This window comes from Seriola lalandi, unplaced genomic scaffold (genome assembly GCF_002814215.2).
Source record: "Seriola lalandi dorsalis isolate HSWRI2012SDOR001 ecotype SW California unplaced genomic scaffold, Sedor1 jcf7180002054575, whole genome shotgun sequence".
Classification (NCBI taxonomy): Eukaryota; Metazoa; Chordata; class Actinopteri; order Carangiformes; family Carangidae; genus Seriola; species Seriola lalandi.
Window position 1 is genome coordinate 585,776 of NW_019525128.1, and position 21,564 is coordinate 607,339.

Here is a 21,564-nt window from a genome sequence, read left to right on the forward strand (position 1 = left end):
GCAACAGCAGTGAACCAGGAGAAACAGGTGAACCAGGAGAACCAGGTGAACCTTTATGTAAACAAACTTAATCAAATGAACCTGATGTAAAAGAGAAACTGACCTCAAAGATGATGACAAAACTAAGACGTACGGCGAGCAGGTGATAGTACTCAGGTGTGTTTTCACCATTTTCATCCCTGAAACCTCGATACCTGCAGAGAAGAAGAACAGCAACAACCAACAGTTGACATCATGATGCTGACAGTGCACTTCCCCCGCTGTGTTAGGACAATCTCTGTGCTGTGATTGGTACAACCACACCAATAACCACTTTATCACCTATAGTGTTTATGATTGTAAATATTCAAATTAAAGAGAGAGTGATATGACTGACAGAGAGAGAGTTCTATCATTGGATAGCCTGTAGACTTCATACTGCTTCATCAGCAAAATCGGACACATTAGAAACACTGTCAATATCATTGCCATATGTACCTGCAGGATGTGTGATGGTGTAGTTACAGTGATGTTGCCTACCTGAAGGATATGTGTTGGTGTTGCTATAGTTACAGTGATGTTGCCTAACTGTAGGATGTGTGTTGCTGCAGTTACAGTGATGTTGCTTACCTGCAGGATGTGTGTTGGTGTTGTTATAGTTACAGTAAAGTTGCCTACCCTAAAGATGTGTGTTGGTGTAGTTATAGTTAAAGTGATGTTGCCTACCTGTAGGACGTGTGTTGGTGTTGCTATAGTTACAGTGGTGTTGCCTAACTGTAGGATGTGTGTTGCTGCAGTTACAGTGATGTTGCCTACCTGCAGGAGGTGTGTTGGTGTTGCTATAGTTACAGTGGTGTTGCCTGACTGTAGGATGTGTGTTGCTGCAGTTACAGTGATGTTGCCTTCCTAGAGAATATGCATTGGTATAGTAACAGTGATTTTGTCTACCTGTAGGATGTGTGTTGCTATAGTTACAGTGCTGTTGCCTACCCGCAGGAGGTGTAATGCTATAGTAAGAGTGCTGTTGCCTACCCGCAGGAGTGATGGTGTTGCTGTAGTTACAGTGATGTTGCCTACCTGCAGGAGGTGTGTTGGTGTTGCTATAGGAACAGTGATTTTGTCTACCTGCAGGATGTGTGTTGGTGTTGCCATAGGAAAAGTGATGTTGCCTACCTGCTGGAGGTGTGTCGGTGTTGCTATAGTAACAGTGATTTTGCCTACCTGTAAGATGTGTGTTGCTATAGTTACAGTGATGTTGCCTACCTGCAGGATGTGTAATGCTATAGTAAGAGTGCTGTTGCCTACCCGCAGGAGTGATGGTGTTGCTGTAGTTACAGTGATGTTGCCTACCTGCAGGAGGTGTGTTGGTGTTGCTATAGGAACAGTGATTTTAGTCTACCTGCAGGATGTGTGTTGGTGTTGCCATAGGAACAGTGGTTTTGCCTACCTGCAGGAGGTGTGATGCTGGCTGTAGTTGTGTGGTGATGTTGCCAGAGTGAAGTTGATGAAGCCGCTCAGCGAGCTCTCTCTGGTGTAGCGATAGTAGAGACGGGGCAGGAAGGATGAGGTGAAGGCGATGAGGAAAGCCTAGAAAGTTGAGACTCTGTTAAACAACTCTTTGAGGAGTAGACAAACTGTCCTCACAGAGACAGGCATGCAGGATCACAGTCTTACGTTGCTTAGGACGGCTGTGTGTGTGATGAACTGCAGAATGGGGAGCCAGATGCCGATGTCTTGAGCTCGCTCCACCACTGGACGGCGATACTCAGTCACAAACTTCTGAGCGTCCAGTCGCACCTCCACCCAGTTATTAATCAGAGCGAAGAGAGGAGCGAGAGGACATGCCGCCACGAAGATGGTGATGAAACCAAACTGAATCACTGAGGAGAAAGAGGAGGAGTCAGTGAAGAGTCGTGGACCAGATTTACAGGAACCAAATGCAGGAGTATCAGCAGGACTGGACTCACCCATCTCGAGGTACTCACTGAAGAGTCCCTCACAGACCAGCAGCTGGTAGTCTGCCACCCAGGGAGAGACTTCCTCTTCCTGCTGCTGCTGCTGCTCCTCCCACTGAACCTCCTCTCCTTCCTCCTTCTTGACCTCTCTCAGCCGTGGACTCATCCTCCTCTTCTGCCACCATGTCCTTACCTTCCTGCCAAATAATGAGCTTTCAGTTTCATTCAGAGATGTCACATGACTGTGTGTGTGTGTGTGTGTGTGTGTGTGTCTGTATTTACGGGAAGATGAACTCCTGGATGTTATTGATCAGCTGTTTTCCCACCATGATGACCAGCAGCTCCTGAGCCAGTTCAATAAGACACCCACCTGCTCCACACTGACACACAAGAGCAGGATAAACTTCTGTTGTTGTTCAAACAAATATAAATAAGAAAATTACCTATGACCCATGTCCCCGCCTTAAACATTAATAAGGCAGGAGATCACTGCACCAGCCAGATCAATATTATCATTAGTATTAACTATGGTAATTCTTTTGAAGTGAGTTATTGCATTAATAATACAGAGATATCTACCAAGTCTATATATTCATTTATCTATGTCCACTGTATCTAGATGGATAGACATTAATATATAAAATAGATAAATATCTATGTCCTTTGTATTATTGTTGATATATTATTTGGGAAGACAAGAGAAATTCCACATTTGTTTTAGCCACATTTTTGTAGTTTTTTCTGCCTACCACTCTACAATAAGACTACCCTTATAAAGGATTTATGAATGGCTTAATTAAAGAATTTTAAACAAGGAATAAAACAGTTTTCATACATTGATGCAGGCTCACTATTTGGCAAGATCAAGTTAATGCTTACTATTCATTTAACTTACTAATGAATTACTACCATTTATAACAGGTAAAAGGAGCCTTATTGTAAAGTGTAATACCCATCACCATTTATTAATCAGTTATCAATTATAAATAATAGTTACTCATTAATGAATGATGATGTGTTTTACAATTTACTATAAGGCTCCTTTTACCAATTCTAAATGTTAGCAACTGATAAATAAATGGTTGTAAAATGAGATAATGAAACATGAAGATGATGGAGGGAGAATCACAGAGATATGAACAGTGGGACAAAGAATGGAGGAGCAGTTCACCAGGTACCAGGTTCACCTGTGTTCTAGCTGGAATGTCCCAAGTCCTAAAGAAGAGACCGACCAGCAAAAAGCATCTCCATTTTAATTTCCACTGAGCAGAACAATGTGATCAACAGCTGTGATTAGAATAAGGACGACTGTTGAGAGCATGTCAAGGTAAACAACACTGCCAAGGCCTCAGAGGATGAATCTGCTCATTTGATATGATCATGTGATCTGTCATAATTTGATCTGCCAAATGAAACATTTTGACCATTAAGATGCTGACGATGGTTAATTTCTAGTAACTGAACAAGCATGTGATTAAGCAGCAGGTACAAATGCTGATGATGGAGAAAACAAAGAAAGCTCAGTGACGAATGAGACATGAGGCTGAACAGTACAGAGAAATGTGGGCTCACTATTTGGCAAGCAACAGGTCACTGATGGCCTTTTTATCTAATGTGTTATAACATATTATATATGATTTATAAAGTGTTAACAAGTTCATGGATAAATTAGTTAAATCCTTTATATGGGGAGTCTATCAGCAGTGGTGTAAAACGTTCTTTATCTTCTTTACTTCATTTTATTTCTGGGGGAGTCAATGCTCTGTATTCTTTTATCATCATCATCAGGCCACCAGACGGGGTGACAGACTCACGTCTTCGTTGCGAACTCCAAACAGAGTGTTGAAGTTTCCAGGGTAACCAACAAACCTGAACAGACACAAACAAACAAACAAACAAACATGATCGTCATGCACCATGCTGTTAACACTGTGTGATGTTTTTTTGTCGGCATCAGTGTCTGCTTCTTCCTGTTACACAAACTCCAACAATCCAGCCTGACACATCCCATAAGAGTCTGTTCTAACTGACCATCAGAGGGTCGGTTAGAACAGACTAACTGACCATCAGAGGGTCGGTTAGAACAGACTAACTGACCATCAGAGGGTCGGTTAGAACAGACTAACTGACCATCAGAGGGTCGGTTAGAACAAACTAACTGACCATCAGAGGGTCGGTTAGAACAAACTAACTGACCATCAGAGGGTCGGTTAGAACAGACTAACTGACCATCAGAGGGTCGGTTAGAACAGACTAACTGACCATCAGAGGGTCGGTTAGAACAGACTAACTGACCCATCAGAGGGTCGGTTAGAACAGACTAGTTTGAGTCAGTTAGTTTGTTTGAACTTACCCTCTGGTAACTGACAAAATGTCCTGACCTTTGGTTGTAGTTTAATCAGTTTGTTTGAACTTTCAATCAATTTTGAAAGTGAAAACTGAGAATCTGTTACATCACCCACATCATCACATAAAGAAGAAACAAAAAAAAAAAAGCAGGATGAAAAAATAGAATAAGGGGGGAAGGTCAGAGAGAAGAGAAAAGGGGGATTTGGGATTAGGTCAATAAAAAGCCCTCTGGTCATGAACCTGTGAGGCCTGCTCTGATTGGCTGGAGCGGTTCTCACCTGCCTTTGAAGAAAGCAATGTAAACTGGAGACGAGTAGAAGTTGACAAACTGGAAGATGAAAACTTTGAGGATGAACATGTCTTCGTATTTACTCTGAGTGCGATGCATCTCTGACAGAAACACACAGAGAAATACATCAGTAGCACAATAATAATACACACAATAAATCCACACTGTACATTTAGACTGACTCATTTCATCTGCCGAATCCTTCAAGACAAATACTAACTACATAACTGCAATTAAAATCGGATACAATAATGTAATCAGAATTTCCTTTAATTTTTAATATACTATTAATTAACTATATATATATATATATATATATATATATATATATATATATATATATATATATATAGATATGTATTCTTTTTATTTTATTATTATTATTTGAATTTTTTTCCGACTAGGTAGCCTCTGAAATTACTATCATTATTCCTTTATTCTCTCTTCATATTCTCTTTTAATTCTTAATGTTTTTTGTTGTTTCTCTCTTACGTATTTGTTGTATCCTCTGTTCTATGTTTGGTCCAATCTATCTCACTATTGTTACACTTGTCTTTACTTGTTTTGTAATCACTTAATAAAGGAATAAAAAACTAGATCAAAAATAGATCAAACATCCCACACACGTTTGTTCGGTGTAATACTGAAGAATACAGAATCATTTTTCAACAGAGTACAAGAAAAATATTCATTGACAGCAATTTTTCTAAAAAGAAGCAAAATCAAAATCCTCTTTATGTACAAAATGTACATCAACATTACCTGTTATTATCTGTTTAAAGGTCATGTTTCATAAACAAAGAAGTGACTAATAGAAAAATGATATTATGAAAACAGACCAATACAATACAATACAATACAATACATCAATTAAGACCTAAATGTCTAAATTTACTAAAACTCTAAATCAAATGATTTAAATGTGACAGAAATTTCTTAAAAGTCTAAGGCTAAAACTGAGGATGAGGAGGGTGAAGGTGAGGATGTGACTCACCCCAGCGGGTGAGGATGTGGGCCAGTGCGGTGTAAACCCGGGACAACATGAGGATCACCAACAGGTTCAACACTGATCCTGAAATACTGGCTATCCTCTGAGCCTGAACACACACACACACACACACACACACACACACACAAACCAACTTCGTCATTTTAAAGGCAAGGCCATTTGGCCTTTGATGACACAAACATTTTTAGGGCACAAAGGCCACTGAGCGATTGAGGCCTAAATAAATAACATGACTTTCTGATAAGAAAATACAAGAAAGTTTTCGTGGGTGTGACTGTGTCCTGTTGACAGGGACTTGAACTTGTGAAGTTGTCCATCATTCAGCTTCTACTGTTCAGAGATCAGCATTGCAGCATTAAACACCAATGTGTGTAGAAACTGAACTTGCACATTAAATGTTAAGAGGCAGCAGCAGCAGCAGCAGCAGCAGCAGCAGCAGCAGCAAATAAACGAGCAAATTACACCGGTTCATCATCTCTGTGTGAAATGTGCAGTAAGTCTGAGAAGTTTGAAACAGAAGATTGTTACAGCAGTAGAGCAGCTCCTTTCAAGAATAACTCCTATGCCGTGTGTGGCGGGCAAGAGACAAAGAGAGAGAGAGAGAGCAGTGATGCTGATGACCAGAGCAGAGAGTTAACTAGTTAGGTAGCAGTTAACAGTGCAGTATATGTGCACAACCAGCCCAAGCTGCAAGGACTGCTGCAGTGATACTTTCAAAGCTACCACGAGATGCTGACAGTAGCATGGGCACAAAGGCCATGGTGGCCTTAGGGCATACAATTTTCTTTGTGGCATCACGGTCAGAGGGAGGCGCATGGTCATCGTTGCCGCCATGAAATTCCTACCCTGAGTTGTACTCACAGAGAAGCTGAGGAAGTTGTCGTGGGAGTTGTAGATGATGATGGTGAGGATGGTACGATACAGAATGATGGCAATGAGGAACATCAACACCACGGTCAACTGCACACAGAAAACAGGAAGGTCGATTTACTGCCACTTCTGAAACATAACGTGTGTCAATATGTTGTTTCATGTCTCAGTCGGCTCTGAATGGGAATCCAGGGGCCCAATTAGACAAGGGGCCCTTTATATGACTTGTTGGGAAGTCCCCCCTTATCTGTGCCCAAGGCCCAGGTGTATGGTCCAGTCAGGTCATGGTCGGTGGACACGCTACTTTTAAAATTAGTTCACCACAGCCATTGTTTATATTGTCACCCACCCATGGCTGCAATGGAATGTCCCACTGTTAGAGCAGCCAGAGGTTTAAGGGTCAGAGGACAGGAGACTCACCATGATGATGATGACCATGCAGCCAGTCAAAGTTCTGTTGAACCGTTTCTCTTCAGGAAAGTAAGGTTCCTCTGCTCCGGTCACTGGGTTCCTCACGGTCATCGGTGCCATGGCTGTGAACTCTGGGCGAGGTCGCTCCTGTAGAGGATGGTGAGGGTTAGCAGAGGGGTCACAGTTCACTCATTCACAAAACAAGAATCAATCATGACCCCTCGGGGGGGTGCAGGGGGTCTTGATCATCAGGCTAAGAAGCTCTGGTATAAATCATATATTTATGGAAGATAATAGGCTATATAAACAGAAACCCTCACGTACTGTGATCCATATTCTACACACATTGGTTCACAGTTTAGAAACCTTTATTATTTCATGGTGGGAGACAGGTTTAAGACAGGAACCTCGATCTCCTGGAAGTCAGAGCAGTCCCACCGGTGAGACAGAGCTGAACAGGTTCTCTTCCAGTACTCCAGGAAGGTGACGGCCCACAGGGATATGAAGACACTGAGAAACACTGTCCCTCCATTATCAAACAGGACACCTGCCTGAAGAGAGACAGGCAAGTGGTCAAAGTGACATACAGATGTTCAGAGAGAAGAACAGGGGGAGACAGGTACCTTGTAGCTGACACAGATGCTGGAGTAGTTCCAGTAGGAGCAGATGTTACAGATGGGACACATGATGAAGGTGTTTCCACTGTCACACACCTCCTTCCTACATCAAAGGTGATAATCACCGGAAGGTCATGATCTGACATATTAGCTTTTTAGCATTTTAGCATGTTGAATACACACAGTTTATACTTACGCTGGAACATCACTGGACATGAGCCAAAATCCAAACAGGAAGATCAGAGTCCCCATGATAGACGCCGGTAACAGCCAACCATTGTAGAAACCTACAGTCAGACACAGTTACTATAGAAACCTACTGTCAGATGCAGTTACTATAGAAACCTACAGTCAGATAGTTGCCATAGAAACCTACAGTCACACAGTTACTATGCAGACCTACAGTCAAATACAGTTATGAGAGTTAATGCTAAAACATCTGACAAATAGTAATAGTTCATTAGTAGTGTTGTTGCTATAGTTACCGAGCCAGGCAAAATAAAGTGCTATCTTCTCTCCAAAGTACTCCCTGATGTGGTCCAGAGGTTGGTAACGTCTCCAGCAAGACCACTGGGCCCAGTAACCATACAGTATCTGTCTCAGCCTCAAACACTCGGGTGGCACTGGGGGGGTCTGCAGCTGAAACCCACCCTGCAAACACACAATATAAGAACAGAATAAGATTGATGCTCAGTTTGGATACCTGAGGGGTCTTATCAAAAACCTTCATGTGCTCATTTAGTGAGAAGAGACAATTAGAGGTAGTGTGTTTATCATCCCTCTCCAGGGAAACAGGAAGTAGAGTGTCCCAGTGGGGTCAAAGTGATCTCAGACCAGATGTTCTGGAGGAACTGACCTCATGCAGAGGGTAGGCAGCAGTGAAAACCTGCTCACTCAGCAGCCGGTCGATTCCCACCTCCCCCTTCTTCAAGGAACCATACGGAGTCCTGGCCAGAATCTCATACAGCTGGAAGGACAGGACACAGTGAATGCAGGAACTAGCCTACATCCAGTCCTCATGTCACCTCTGGTCTACCTGCTTGTCCACCAGCTACTGTGACCTAATGTTAATCCTGTGATTGAAGGTTTCTTTCCATGGTGTTTATGAAAAAGTGAAATATGTGAAATATGATTCTAGCAATTTCCCCCTGCTAAGCCAGGCTGACCACGTCATGGCCCTGTTTCAGAGATTAAGGTTAGGGTTAGAAACCGGTTATCAATATTCTCACCTGATTCTGGAAAACACAGTGAACAAGAGTGTCTAGTAACTGAATGGCTGTTCCTTTAGATCTCTATCAGGTTAAATATGAGTAGAGGGGCACTGGGATGCTTCCAACTTCACATTTCTATCTTGTTAAATTTACCTGTAAGACGGACCTGGGCCCAGAGCTGCGTCTCTTTTTCGGACATTATTTTGATGTTCTCACTCACTGAGCTGAATCACAGCTTCCTCATCACTGAGGTCAACCACAGTTTCAGAGTCAAACTTGTAACAAAGGTGAAGTGTTATCACAGTTTAGAAACTTAATTTGAAATTTTATGCTAGTTTTAGTTACTAAAGACATGTTTGTTTAAATTTAATTAGTAAATAAATAGTAAGATATAGTCTCATAAATCAGTTATTCATCAGTTGTTTTTTTTTAAGTTTTAAACATAAAGACAGATAGTAATTAGTTATGTATAAAAAGGGTAGTTGGTTCCTTTATATAAATATAAAATATAATTATATAAATATAATATATAAATATTTTTCTTATAGTTTCATGGCAAAGTTCATATGTCAGAGTTTTAGGTGAGTTTTGAAATCAAGATTTATCTAAATATTGAGACTATTCCTTTAAATCTGTATAAGGTTTATTAAACAAAACAGGGGCTCTGAGACGCTGCCCTGAGGGACTCCACGAGATAATTTAAAATAAATTTTAATGTTTATCCTAATTTAATCTAATGAGTCATTTATTTTCCTAATTGTTCTTTTTTATAAAATCTTTATTGTGATCTTTAAAATGATAACAGATGAAAGTGATTAAGTTTTGTTGTAAGTTTTGTATTGAAAGGGTAATTTTTCCCCCATTGCCTTATTTCTTCTGTTTTGTTGACAATGAAATTCAGTATTTAAGGATTTAAGTACAAGTTGGCTGTCCATTTATGTTTTTGGATTTTCTAAAAATTTACATGCAGTTAATTAATTATATTGTAACATTTATAAACAGCACCAAAATATCAATTATGTATGTGTATATAATAATAATAATAATGTTAATAATAATAATAATAACAATAATAATAATAATAATAATAATAACAACAATAATAATAATAATAACAATAATAATAATAATAATAATGATGATTTCCAGGATCCTGGGAATTATTATTATTATTTACAGACCCATAAATTGTTTCTGTTTTATTCCTCAACTTGAAGACGTAGATGCCAGGAATAAAACTCTTGTGGAGAGATAATTGATACTCCACCAGTGTCAATACTTTACTTTTACTTTTGTATTTTTACCTTAGTAGGAATTTGAAAGCAGGACTTTTACTTGTGATTAAGTATTTTATTGTTGTATTTCAGTTGTAATTTGGAAATTCACAAGTTTCCAAAGTTTCCAGAGTAACTGTGTTTGAGTGTTGGTAGGCAGTGTGTGTTTGTACATTATGTGTGTATTTGTAGACAGTGTGTAATTGAGGATGTGTGTTTGTTTGTAGATAGTGTTTGACGAGGAGGCGTTGCCGCCGACAGCACCCATCCGTTGACTGAAACATCCTGGAATCTGAGTTAGTGGGTTTCTATCTCTGAGCCAATCAGAGGAGCCGGTGAGGACCAACCCTCCCTCCAAATTCTGGTCAGACCAGGACCAGGACCAGGACCAGATGGTATGAATTCAGAGTTCACTGGACTGTTTCACTGTGTTGGACTACATTAAAAGATCAGAACAGATGATTTATATCTGCTCATATTATTCATCTATGACTTTTTTTATCACTGTGTAATTAACAAAGTATTGTCTGTGTAACAATTATAACTTCAATCACACATAGAAGAAACAAGTCTGATAAAATAGAAAACTGAATTCACTTTTCTTGTTTGTAAGATCAATCAGAAATGAAGATTGTGGGTCCACGTATCATCTTTTCATTTCATTATTTTACTCAGTCTAGTAAACAAATAATCAAGTCGTTATCTGTTTTTCAATTCTGTGAATTGCTCCTCGTCACATTTTACCATAATTTTCTATTTTAAATGACCTTAATACGCAGAGGACAAATGCTGTACGTGACAAAAGAACAGAAAACTGAATTGTTTTGGTTGTGATTTTTCTGTGTATGAGATTATCTCATGATGGAAAACAGAAAACACAGTCATTTTCTCCTTTACAACCTGCAGAAAAACCAACAAACAACCCACAACAACCCACAACAACAACAACAACAACAACAACAACAACAACAACAACACACAGCACACTGGCTTTTTTTTCAGTTTTCAGTTTCAGTTTTTTTCAACTAGTTAATTTCTTAATACAGTTTTTTACAGTTTGAAAAAATGTAAATCCACAAATATAGAATCACATTATTAAGTTTCTGTTTGTTACCTGAGAAAGGAAGAACCTGATCTCCAGCTTTACTAGGCTGGATCACCAACTGGGCAAAGTAGGCTGCAGCCCCAGGGGCCAAAGACCCCCAGGACAACCAAGTCCCCAGACACCCAACAATTGACAACATTTGCAAATGATATATCGGTTGAGTACTCCATTCTGCTTCCTTTAACTAGGTTTTAACACAAGTGTGCAGGTGTTGACATACGGAAGAGGATTAGCATCACGTGTGAAATTCTTTGCGAATTCCATGCGAATTCTGAGTTAAAACTTTTTCACAGGTGACACTAATCCTCTTCTGTATTTGAAAACTGAACGTAAACGTGGACACTCTCCTCACATGTTAAGAATAAGCTCTTTACATGAACCTGCAGTTTGACTTTTAATTTTACACATTCAGAAATAATTCCAGTTTGGGTTATTTGACATGTGGGCTGCTTCATTTTCTGGAATATTAAATGATTCAAATCAAGACCCATTATTTTATATGAGTGTTTGCCAAGTCACATGTCACACACGTCCACACAGACTCAGAAGAGTCGAGGTTTGTGAACTCACCACCTGGTGTCTCTGAGTCGTCTTGAAAAACGTCTTATGGTTGTCGCTGCCCAGAAACCTGCAGATCAGAGGAGCAGGAACACAGATTAACTGCCACATTAAATGTTGCTCTAGACAATCAGCATCTCAGACCAAAACAAATGCTTTGTCGGCCACACCTCTGGCCGTTTTGAACAATCTAAGCACAACCATTAGTCCACGGTAGCATTGTTGTGACTTGCTCCACAGCAATGCTGACAGTTAGCCGGCAATAGCAACATTTGCCAAACACATTCAAAATATGGGTAACTGGAAGTTAGCTAACATCATCACGTAGCCATCACTAATAAAAACAGACATGTAACATTATGAAGCATCAGGTTTCTGACACATGGGGGAGAAGAAAAAACAGTTCTGAGACCAGCTGGACCCTTTAGCAGCTCATTGGGTTCTCCTCTCAATAAAACAGACCAGTACTGGCCCGGCAGTCAAACTGGGAGAGAAATTGAGACTTGGACTGATCCACTGGGCCGGGCCACACAAATGACACTGATTGAGCTGGTAAAAATATAAAAAACTTTCTGGATGTTTTGACAGTGAACTGGCTGACCAGGATTTGAGCCAATAGTTCTTGGTCTATTCCACCTGTGCTCAGGTCTCATCTCTTTCCTTGTCTGAGGTCTGTTTAGATGAAAACGTGGTTTCTTCTTCAGTGGAGGAAATTCTGGAAGATCACTCTCACCTGAACTCTGCATTGTGTCACCTCACCTGTGAGAGCAGCCTGTGTGTTTATAATCGTGGGGAGGACCAACGGTTTAACGGGGGACTTACATGCACTAACATTCACATGCTACTGGACCGTCTACCAAAACACAGAACAGAGAAACGGATTACAGCACACAGAGAGGGGGTGTGGCTTCAATCTCTGCTCAGGGCGCCATTACTCCACTATATCTTTATATAGAATATAGTTGTTTGCTGCTGTTGTATTGTTTAAAATCTGGTTTACAGAAACTTTAATGGTTTTAGACTGGACACTTAAATTGCCTCCCAGCTCTTGTTCTGTCACTGAGTCAAGTGATTACACCTCAACTCACACCGGAACCTGTTTCAAGACTTACACTCTAACTGACACTTCAAATCCTTTCATGTCTCAGACCTTCACCTTTGAACAGAGACAATAAAAAAACTTCAGCTCTTTATGGTAGCTGCCACTTCAACTTCTTTAAGTATTTCAACTGTAACGGTTTCAACTTTAAACACAAATGTTTGACCTACTGTTTTCATCAGGGAACAGAACATTAACGTCACTTTTCTTTCAACATCTTGTATTGATGAAAAACAGTTTTGCAGTAAATCTTGTACTCCAAGCTTGACTCTAAACACCTTTTGATAAACGGGTGAAACAAAAGAGCAGTGGTCTGTTTGTGATGTTGCTCACCTCTGCAGCTTGTTGGTCTTGAACTGACAGGTGTAGTAGTCAGGTGGGGTGTTGGGCACATCCTGGGACATGGGGTTGGGGAGGGACAGCTTGGACAGGATCTTTTCAGACCAGATAATAACCGGAGCAGTGACCACCTGAAGGAGAACAGAGGACACAGGGGGACACAGGTGAGGACTGTGGTCTGTGTCTGGACAGGAGGTCCAGGTGGAGGATGAGGTGTTTTACCTGTAGAGGGACTCTCAGACTGATCTCCTCAGCGTAGTAACAGAGGACGCTCCATGGAGCACTGAGGAGGGCAAAACAAATCCTCATCTTTGTCTGCAGGACTTCCCTCTGTGGAGAGAGACACAGATGTAACAATTACTTCATCTCTGTCCAACAGAAGTTTTTCAGGATTAGTTGGTGACTCTTCATCCTCCACTGTGGAGATCACCTGTGGAGTCCCACAAGGTTCTGCTCTGGGTCCACTCCTTTTCTCTCTGAATATGCTCTCACTGGGTCACATGATGCATAAACATTATGTTTCTTATGGAGGTTAAACAGACAACACCCAACCTCACATTGTCACCATCCTGTGGGACCACAAAAGCCTCATGCTTTTTTTTTTTTTTTTATATATTTTATTTTCAAAATTTTCAGTTTAACAAAACATACATAAACTCACAAAAACATAACTCCAAATCTCTTCTCTGACCCAGCCACTTAGAAACTAAGGAAGACCCTACTCAAAAGGAGTAGGTAATTTTCCAAAAAAAAAAGAGACAATGTAGCTTGTCCTGACGACCAATGTGTATCAATTCTGGTAACCTTGTTACATCAGATATATTCGTTGGAATACAGCTATTCATTTCCAGGCACCATCTAGGAATAGGGAGATGGGAATCCGACTTACACGTCACAGCTATGCACTTCCAGGCTATTGCAAGAAACTTCTTTGGGACTTTCTTAAATGTGTACTAATGGTTGTAAAGTTCCCTAACAAGCAAATTTGCGGATCTAATGGCAAAGTAAATCCTGTAAGTTTTGTCATAATGTCACTAAAGTCATGCCAGAATGTATAAAGCTTCATACATGACCAAGTGCAATGTAAGAACAAGCCCTCCTCTATACCACATCTAAAACATGATGGATATCTCAGATTTATAAGAGCCTCATGCTCTTAGGGAATTCTGATTCAGGTACAGTATAGAAAATGAATTAGTTGAAGTCAGAAAAAATACTTTAGAAGCCAGAAGCTCACTTATACTGCACTACATTCATCTGATGACTACAGACACTTTTCAGATTTAGATTGTAAAAATGTCGAGTGTTGAACAGTATGAGGGTCACATTGAGGAAAAATAAATTTGAAATTACGAGAATAAAGTTATAAATAATATTATGAGAAAAAGTCATAATATTATTAAGAATATTATGACTTTATTCTCTAAATCCAGATTTCTTTTTTTTCCTCAGTGTGGCCCTAATACTCAGACTATGACTGTGCTTTGTGCCTTGATATGAACCTTTAAATATTCATCCATTCCATGTCAGTTTATCCAGTTTGGACTGTTGGTTGAAGAAAACAGGGCATTTAAAACTGTCATCTTGGACTGTTGGACATTGGGATGGACATTTGAATATTTTATTGACCAATAGACAGTTAATTCATGAAGAACACAACGGTCTGTTGCAGGTCTGTCCTCTGCAGTCAGCTCCAACACAACCAGCTGCAACACCATAGTTCTGCTTCAGTGTCAATGATCCAGTAGTACAGTGATCTAATATTTAAAGGGTCCGCTCAGCTGCATAAATAAATGTGGATATTTTAAGTCCATGTTGCTGTTAGTATTTGTGTGCTTTAACTTTCAGACACAGTTTAAATGTGTGTGTGTGAATGTTTACTTAAGCATATTCAGGTCATGTGGAGGATCTGATCAGTTTACAGTTTCACTCTTCAAACATTCTCATGTTTGTCTTGACGTCTCAGTCTGACCTTAGGACTTCTCTGAGCTCTTTGAGGCTCAGATATTTTTATATGTGTGCTTGTTTTGCTCACCTGTTCCTGCAGCAGTCCAGCATGTCTCAGTCTGTTCAGAAAATCCTCCCTCCATTTCAGGTGGGTGGGGTCAACACCTGCACTCTCCTGTGAGTTACGAGGCTCCTCCCACACCAGCACAAAATCTGTCCAACACAGGCACAGTATTAGAACCAGGTCATCACTGCTGAGACTAATCCGTCTGCTATTGGCTGCTCTGTGCTGATGTCACAATACCCTCAGCGAGCACTTTATTAGGAACCCCTGTTTGTGGACAAAACCCCTTGTAGATGAGAGAGGCCAGACTCTCTGCAGCATCACACTTGTCCAGGTATGTTAAAGGTCAGAGGCTACCTGCTGACAGCTCATCAGTGTGCTCCTCCTTACTGTTTGCTCTCTGTCTTCCTGTCCTCTCAGGTAATGTTGACTCAACAGCACCATGTTTGTTTTACTCACCAATTCGAGTCGATCCATCTCTGAACACGTTCCTGTCCTGAAGCTGAACAGGTGCATTCTGGGAAATAATAACAGACTGATTGAGCACAGGTAAAATATTCCACCTGTCAGAGACTGAGGAAATACTCACATACTGCAGAACAAAGCAAGAATTTCCAGAATGAAGAGACTGATTTGACTGAATCGTGAGTTGAATCCTCTCACTTGACTGGCTGAAGATTCTCACCTGTTTTATCTCGATCAAAAATACTACTTTAAGGCTGAATCTGAAAAAGTTCCCTGCTGTGTCTTGTCATGTTACACTTGTTATTAGTGGTATAACCTCCTTACACAGGCTCCCAGTATGTTTGAGAGTGAATTTGAAGATCCTTGTTGACTTTTAAAGTTCTTCACGGCCTCTCTCCATGTTATATATCTGACCTCTGAACAACATGTGAATCAGCTCGTAGCTTCAGGACCTTGGGCAGATTCTTTAAAGCCCCTTTTCCATTGGTCAAAAAACCTGCTGAGACCCACAAACATCAGGCTTTTGTCTATAATGGAAAAGGGAACAATCGGTTTTCACACCTGGGTCAAATGACTCTGCAATAGTTGGGTATTTATCAGCCCTGGATTGATTTCTACTTATCACCCTCTTGCTGGTGACTTTGCCTTTGGTTTATTTGCACTATAATATTAAGACACTTTTCTTGTTTTAACTCTGCTGCCTTATATGACCTGCAGGGTTTATTCTGCTGCTTTGTGAGAAGCACTTTGTAACCTGGGTGTAGAAAAGTAAAGATTATTATTATTTCAATAACTGACATACAGTATGAGCTGATGTGTTTATTTCTTCACAGATCTCACCAAAACAATCCTTTTTAAAGGATTATGAATGATTGAATGAATGAATGAATGATTGAATGAATGAATGATTGAAATCGTTATTTCTGTGTCATGCATATAAACACATGTCGGTGCACAAGTCACCTTTAATTCAGTGCTGCAATTACATTTCAACAACTTTAGTCTTTCATAATCAAATCTTCAGACCTTCATTGTCTGCAATATAATTTAAAAATGATTGATATCACTCAAATCACTCATATTTTACAGCACAGGAGAATCAGAACAAATTCTGATGTAATAATCCATCCTGCTTTCTTTTCCAGGTTTTTGAAGGTTAAACTTAACTTCCCTCTCTTTTAGCTCTGTGTTTGGTCTCCATCAGCTCTTCTTTAGCTGCTAAATGTTGCACTGTGTTCAGCAGCTGCTCTCTGACTGAGTCTATCTGCTGCTTGCTGCTCAGCAGGTAGAGGACAGAGGCTGAAACAGATGTTTCTCAGAAAACAGCTGCAGCTGAAAACAATGCTAGAGTGGAGAGAAAGCATTTTAATGAGGCATTTCTGATTTTGGTTCAGAGGTCAGAAGGTTGTGTTTTCCCCCCATCATCAGTTTGTGTGTTTTCAGTCCTCACATAGTTAACCAGAGCAGATTTGACTCTTCCTGCTTTTTCACGTCTCCATTGTTGTTAATGGACTGACGACAATCATGGTGATGAGAGGAAGAACAAAACAAACATCTACTGTTTAATGCTTCATCACTCAGTCGGTGTTAATCTGTGTGGAGCCGTTCTGTCTCACCTAATCAAACATACTTCCTGTTTCCTGCTGCAGCCACAGTAAAACAAACACTCACAAAGTTTCATTGAAGGATACTGAAGCTGCTGATCTCTGCTCTCACTTCAGATCCTGGACAAACCTTAGGCCATTTTTCTCTTTTGATGGAGCTAGATTAACAGTGTCCCCCTGGTTACAGTCTTTGTGCTAAGATAGGCTAAACATGAGCTGGAGGCAGGGTATGTGAGGGGGTTTAGACTCAGCTCACTACAGTCAGGACATGAAGTAGATCCTTAAATGGAAGATTCAGTCTTTGATTATTACCTGTGTGTTAGCATCTCTGGTCCCTGGTGTTATTACTGTTCGTCTTAGATATTTTTCTTTTAAAAATAAGATTGGTTTATAAGAAACCATCAATTTCTCCAGTCAATATTTAAATTTACATATGACTTGGTGTTTCTGTAATCAAAGAATAGAACAAATAAATAATGATTTTTTTTAAACAAAACAAGGAATCATTGAATTTTCTTGTTCAAATAAATTGTATTTAATTTTTTAATCAACCAGAAGCTGAACTCACTGTGATGTTCTCTCCACAATGGAAATCAAACAGGTGCCTGATGATGTGCCCTATAGTTAGCCTCTACCCAGTGCCTGAATATGAAGGATTCAGGGAACATCTGTAAAATGTAGCATCTGCAAATAGTGTAGTGGGTGTAGGAACACAGTTTGTACAGACAGAGAGTTGTCAGTCATCAATCTGGAGGAATTTTTTGCTTCGTTTACTTCCACTGCTGCAGGACAGATGGAACTTTACCTATTTCTTTATCCCTGTTTCCTATCACATTTACAGGATTTTTCAGTTTTTGATGATCTAAATGTTTCTTTTTAGCCAGTTTACCGCTGACCTTTGTACTATTGAACTTGTACTTGTTTTTCACTGGACATTAGCTGAAATTTCAATAGCAACTGGAAAAATTGGGAGGTTCAGTGGTGTAAACATAATGTAATTATGGGGTATGGTATACTACTATTACCATTGTAATGTTACTTTGCTTTTATGACATTAAATCATCACATTTAAAAAGGGCTCCTGTTCCCCAGTGTTTACATAAAGGCTATAGATGCAACTTTGGAGAGAATGAATCTTTTCTCTGAGACTGAACTGAATTTCTTCTCATCCATAAAAGGTTTGATGAAAACAGTAAAGGCTCGAGGACGCCTCCCTGAGGGACTCCACTCTCTGACTTCATATTTCTCCTTCTCTTCTTCTCTCCCTCTGGAGGGCTAATTGTCAGACTGATTTATCAGTTTCTTATTGATCGGGTCACATTCAGAAAGCTGTTACCATGTTAATGCTGCCATAGTTGTTCTCTGGCTTGGTTTCCATGTCAATGAGTGTGGTGCTGTCCTCCCTCAGCTCCCTTCTCGTCCTCATTGTCCCTCACCTTGTTCTCCTTCCTCCCCTTGCAGAACCGCACACACACGCACACACGCACGCACGCACGCACGCACACACACACACACACACACACACACACACACACACATATATGTAGATAGATAGATAGATATTTTATTTATCCCCTAGGGGAAATTCATGTATCCATTAGCTGATTATTGATAATAATAATAATAATGATAATAGAAACAGTTAATAATAAAATAAGTATTATAAGTATAATGTGGCCGTGAGCTGTAAGAACATGTTCTTTTATGGGTTTATGAATATCCACAGGAGAAGACACATAGATAACACAATAATAAACATTTAGATCGGATTTCAACTACATTATTATCAGTTAGAAACCAGAGAGATGCTCTTACAGTTGCAGCTACATTATACTCTGTTATAAAGCGACTAATAATTGTTTGATTATACAGGATAAATAGAAGGGGTTAAAGTAAAGTGTTACCTTTCTTAGAAATGAATTGATGTGTAAGTCATTTAAAAAGATTATGGTAATTACATATTGACAACAGGGCAAACTGAGACAATGTGTTCAATCAGTGCAATAAATGAATTCCATTCATTATTTTTTATGGATAACCATCAGCACACAGCAGGTTTACTAAAAACATTAATAAATATTTGTCTTTCTGTGTAAATTACAATACAATTCAGGAAATATAAGGAATTAATTTAAATTCAGTTTAAATAAATAAGCAACTGTTTGTTTTTACTTTGGTTAAATTGATTTCTGTGTTTTTTGTTTTTCTTTTCTTTTCTTTTTTTTTTTTTTTTTTTTTTTTTTTACAGAAAGCAAAACTCCATTAGTAATTCATGAATATGGCTGTATTTTCTGTATGATCAGTCCACAGTGACTAAGTCATTACTCATTAGACAGAAATATTATTAATAATAAACCGGACAGAGGCTTTAAAAGAGAAACAGACATGAAGTTAACTTTAGGAGACAGACTGGAACACAATAACCACCTGATAAAAACAGATATTAACAACATAAAACAGTATTTGCAGGCTAGGGTCAGAAGACCTGGGTCACTTTTTGACAAATACCCTGAGACAAATATTAACTGGCAACAGTTGTGTTTCTGCGAGATGGTACAACCCTCCTGAACATCTGTTTAGTGGAACAGCTGCTCTGATATTGATTAATCACTCAATAGGCTAACGGATCGATCGATCACTTCTCTCTGGTGTCATAACCTGGTCTCAGTTTAAATTCCTCAGTCTCTCTAACACTCCTATTATTTCAGTCACTCACCTGTGCGTGCAGACATCGACGGGCTCAGGTGAGACTCTAGCTCTGGACAGAACAGCCGTCTGTGTGTGTGTGTGTGTGTATGTGTGTCTGTGTGTGTGTGTGTATTAATTTTCCAGTTTAAGACGCTGTAAGCACCGCTCCTACTGTAAGCCCCGCCCCTGCCCCGGCGTCTCCTCTATCATCAAGACAAACACTCCAACACAGAAATGAAGTCAACCCCTCTTTCAACATGGTCAGCATTCTTTCTGAAATCCTGTTGTTGGGCTGTGTAGCTGTTAGTAATAAAGAAACACACAATGATCCAACAACATAACAAACAACAGCAGTTTGAACGCAACAACCTTCATAAAGGTGTATTTTCTTCACATAAATATTATGTTTTCAGTTTGTTGATTATTCTGCCACCTGCTGATTACTTAGTAATTACTTAGTACTTAAGTAAATGTACCTAGAACCATAGAGTCATCACACCTACAGGATCCTGTTAAGGACAAAAGTGACAAATGAAGAAAAACAACAGATGTGTCTGACGGAGAGTAGAATAATTGAAAACGGGGTTCAAAATATAGGTGGATAGTGGGGGGGGGGCTAGATTAAGATTTGGACCCCTCCAAAAGGGGTTTAAATAATATATCCTTCTTACCTGTAATTGTAAATATAACAATATATTTCCAATATTCATGAATGGAAGAATCTTTTCAGACATCCTTAAAGTGGACCATACCATTCCTTAACCTTGTTATTAGCTGCATATCTTCTCTGCCTGCTTCACTCCCATTCATGGCTCATGCCCTCAATTCTCTGCTCCTGAGTGTCATACAAGCAAATTGAGACACTGCACGTAAATGTAAGTAGCAGTAGCTAACTCTCTAGCATGCAATTAGATTGTGTCTAAGGAGGAATGCTAATATTAACTAGTTTCTGACTTTAGCTTTAAGTTACAGTCTACCAAACTAATATTAGCTGGTTTCTAACTTTACCTTAAGTTACAGTTTAGCTAATGAATGTTAGCTAGTTTCTTTTTTTTTTTTTAAGTATATTTTTTGGGGCTTTTTTTATGCCTTTATTTGATAGTACAGTAGAGAGACAGGAAACGGAGGCAGAGAGAGGGGGAACGACATGCAGCAAAGGCCGTCTGATGCGGGACTCAAACCGGGGCCGACTGCAGCGAGGACTGTGGCCTCTACACATGGGCGCCTGCTTAGACCACTACGCTACACGATGCCCCGATGTTCACCCCCCTGACTGTCATTGTTTAACTCGCACTCTAAATGTTAAGATCCATAGTGTCCACTCTGATTCTTACAGGGTAGATACAGATCACAATTTTACTTTTGACACTTGAATTTTTTCTGAGATTATTCTTTTACTGAAATAACATAAAACTAAATGTAGGACTTTTACTGGGAGCGGAGTATTTTTACCTTTATTTTGAAGTGACATAGACGACACACATTATAAGATTTGTGTGTGTGAATCATTATCCTTGATGTTTATTATGTTTCTGTAGATCTGCAGCTTTTGTTTCTTTCACATTCTCTGAAAATCAAATCAAACCTCCATCAGACCTCTGACAGCAGCCGTCTGCAATGCAGCTCTCTGATTGGACGAGCAGAGCAGTGATGCCCCTTCAGAATAGAGACAGTGTAAGACAAGCTGAGTTTATCAGATCTGCTGTCTTCTACTGTACACAAACACACACA

The 21,564-nt window shown here is 39.7% G+C and overlaps 1 protein-coding gene across 1 annotated transcript in view; it reads right to left on the bottom strand.

Moving 5' to 3' along the window:
• ano7 (anoctamin 7) overlaps window positions 1–19,956 on the bottom strand; it is a 24,500-nt gene extending 4,544 nt beyond the window's left edge. Inside the window, exons 1-20 of the mRNA XM_087176968.1 lie at window positions 19,862–19,956; window positions 18,482–18,599; window positions 15,536–15,593; window positions 15,101–15,225; window positions 13,288–13,395; window positions 13,060–13,196; window positions 11,640–11,697; window positions 8,336–8,446; window positions 7,965–8,130; window positions 7,676–7,766; window positions 7,486–7,582; window positions 7,270–7,413; window positions 6,872–7,009; window positions 6,443–6,541; window positions 5,567–5,669; window positions 4,562–4,673; window positions 3,749–3,803; window positions 2,217–2,314; window positions 1,947–2,131; window positions 1,654–1,859 (exon numbers count right to left, since the gene is read on the bottom strand). Coding sequence (XP_087033094.1) covers window positions 1,654–1,859; window positions 1,947–2,131; window positions 2,217–2,314; window positions 3,749–3,803; window positions 4,562–4,673; window positions 5,567–5,669; window positions 6,443–6,541; window positions 6,872–7,009; window positions 7,270–7,413; window positions 7,486–7,582; window positions 7,676–7,766; window positions 7,965–8,130; window positions 8,336–8,446; window positions 11,640–11,697; window positions 13,060–13,196; window positions 13,288–13,395; window positions 15,101–15,225; window positions 15,536–15,593; window positions 18,482–18,571 — 2,181 coding nt within the window. The 5' untranslated portion in view covers window positions 18,572–18,599; window positions 19,862–19,956. The remainder of the gene's footprint in view (window positions 1–1,653; window positions 1,860–1,946; window positions 2,132–2,216; window positions 2,315–3,748; window positions 3,804–4,561; window positions 4,674–5,566; window positions 5,670–6,442; window positions 6,542–6,871; window positions 7,010–7,269; window positions 7,414–7,485; window positions 7,583–7,675; window positions 7,767–7,964; window positions 8,131–8,335; window positions 8,447–11,639; window positions 11,698–13,059; window positions 13,197–13,287; window positions 13,396–15,100; window positions 15,226–15,535; window positions 15,594–18,481; window positions 18,600–19,861) is intronic.
• Between the last annotated feature and the right edge of the window lie 1,608 nt (window positions 19,957–21,564).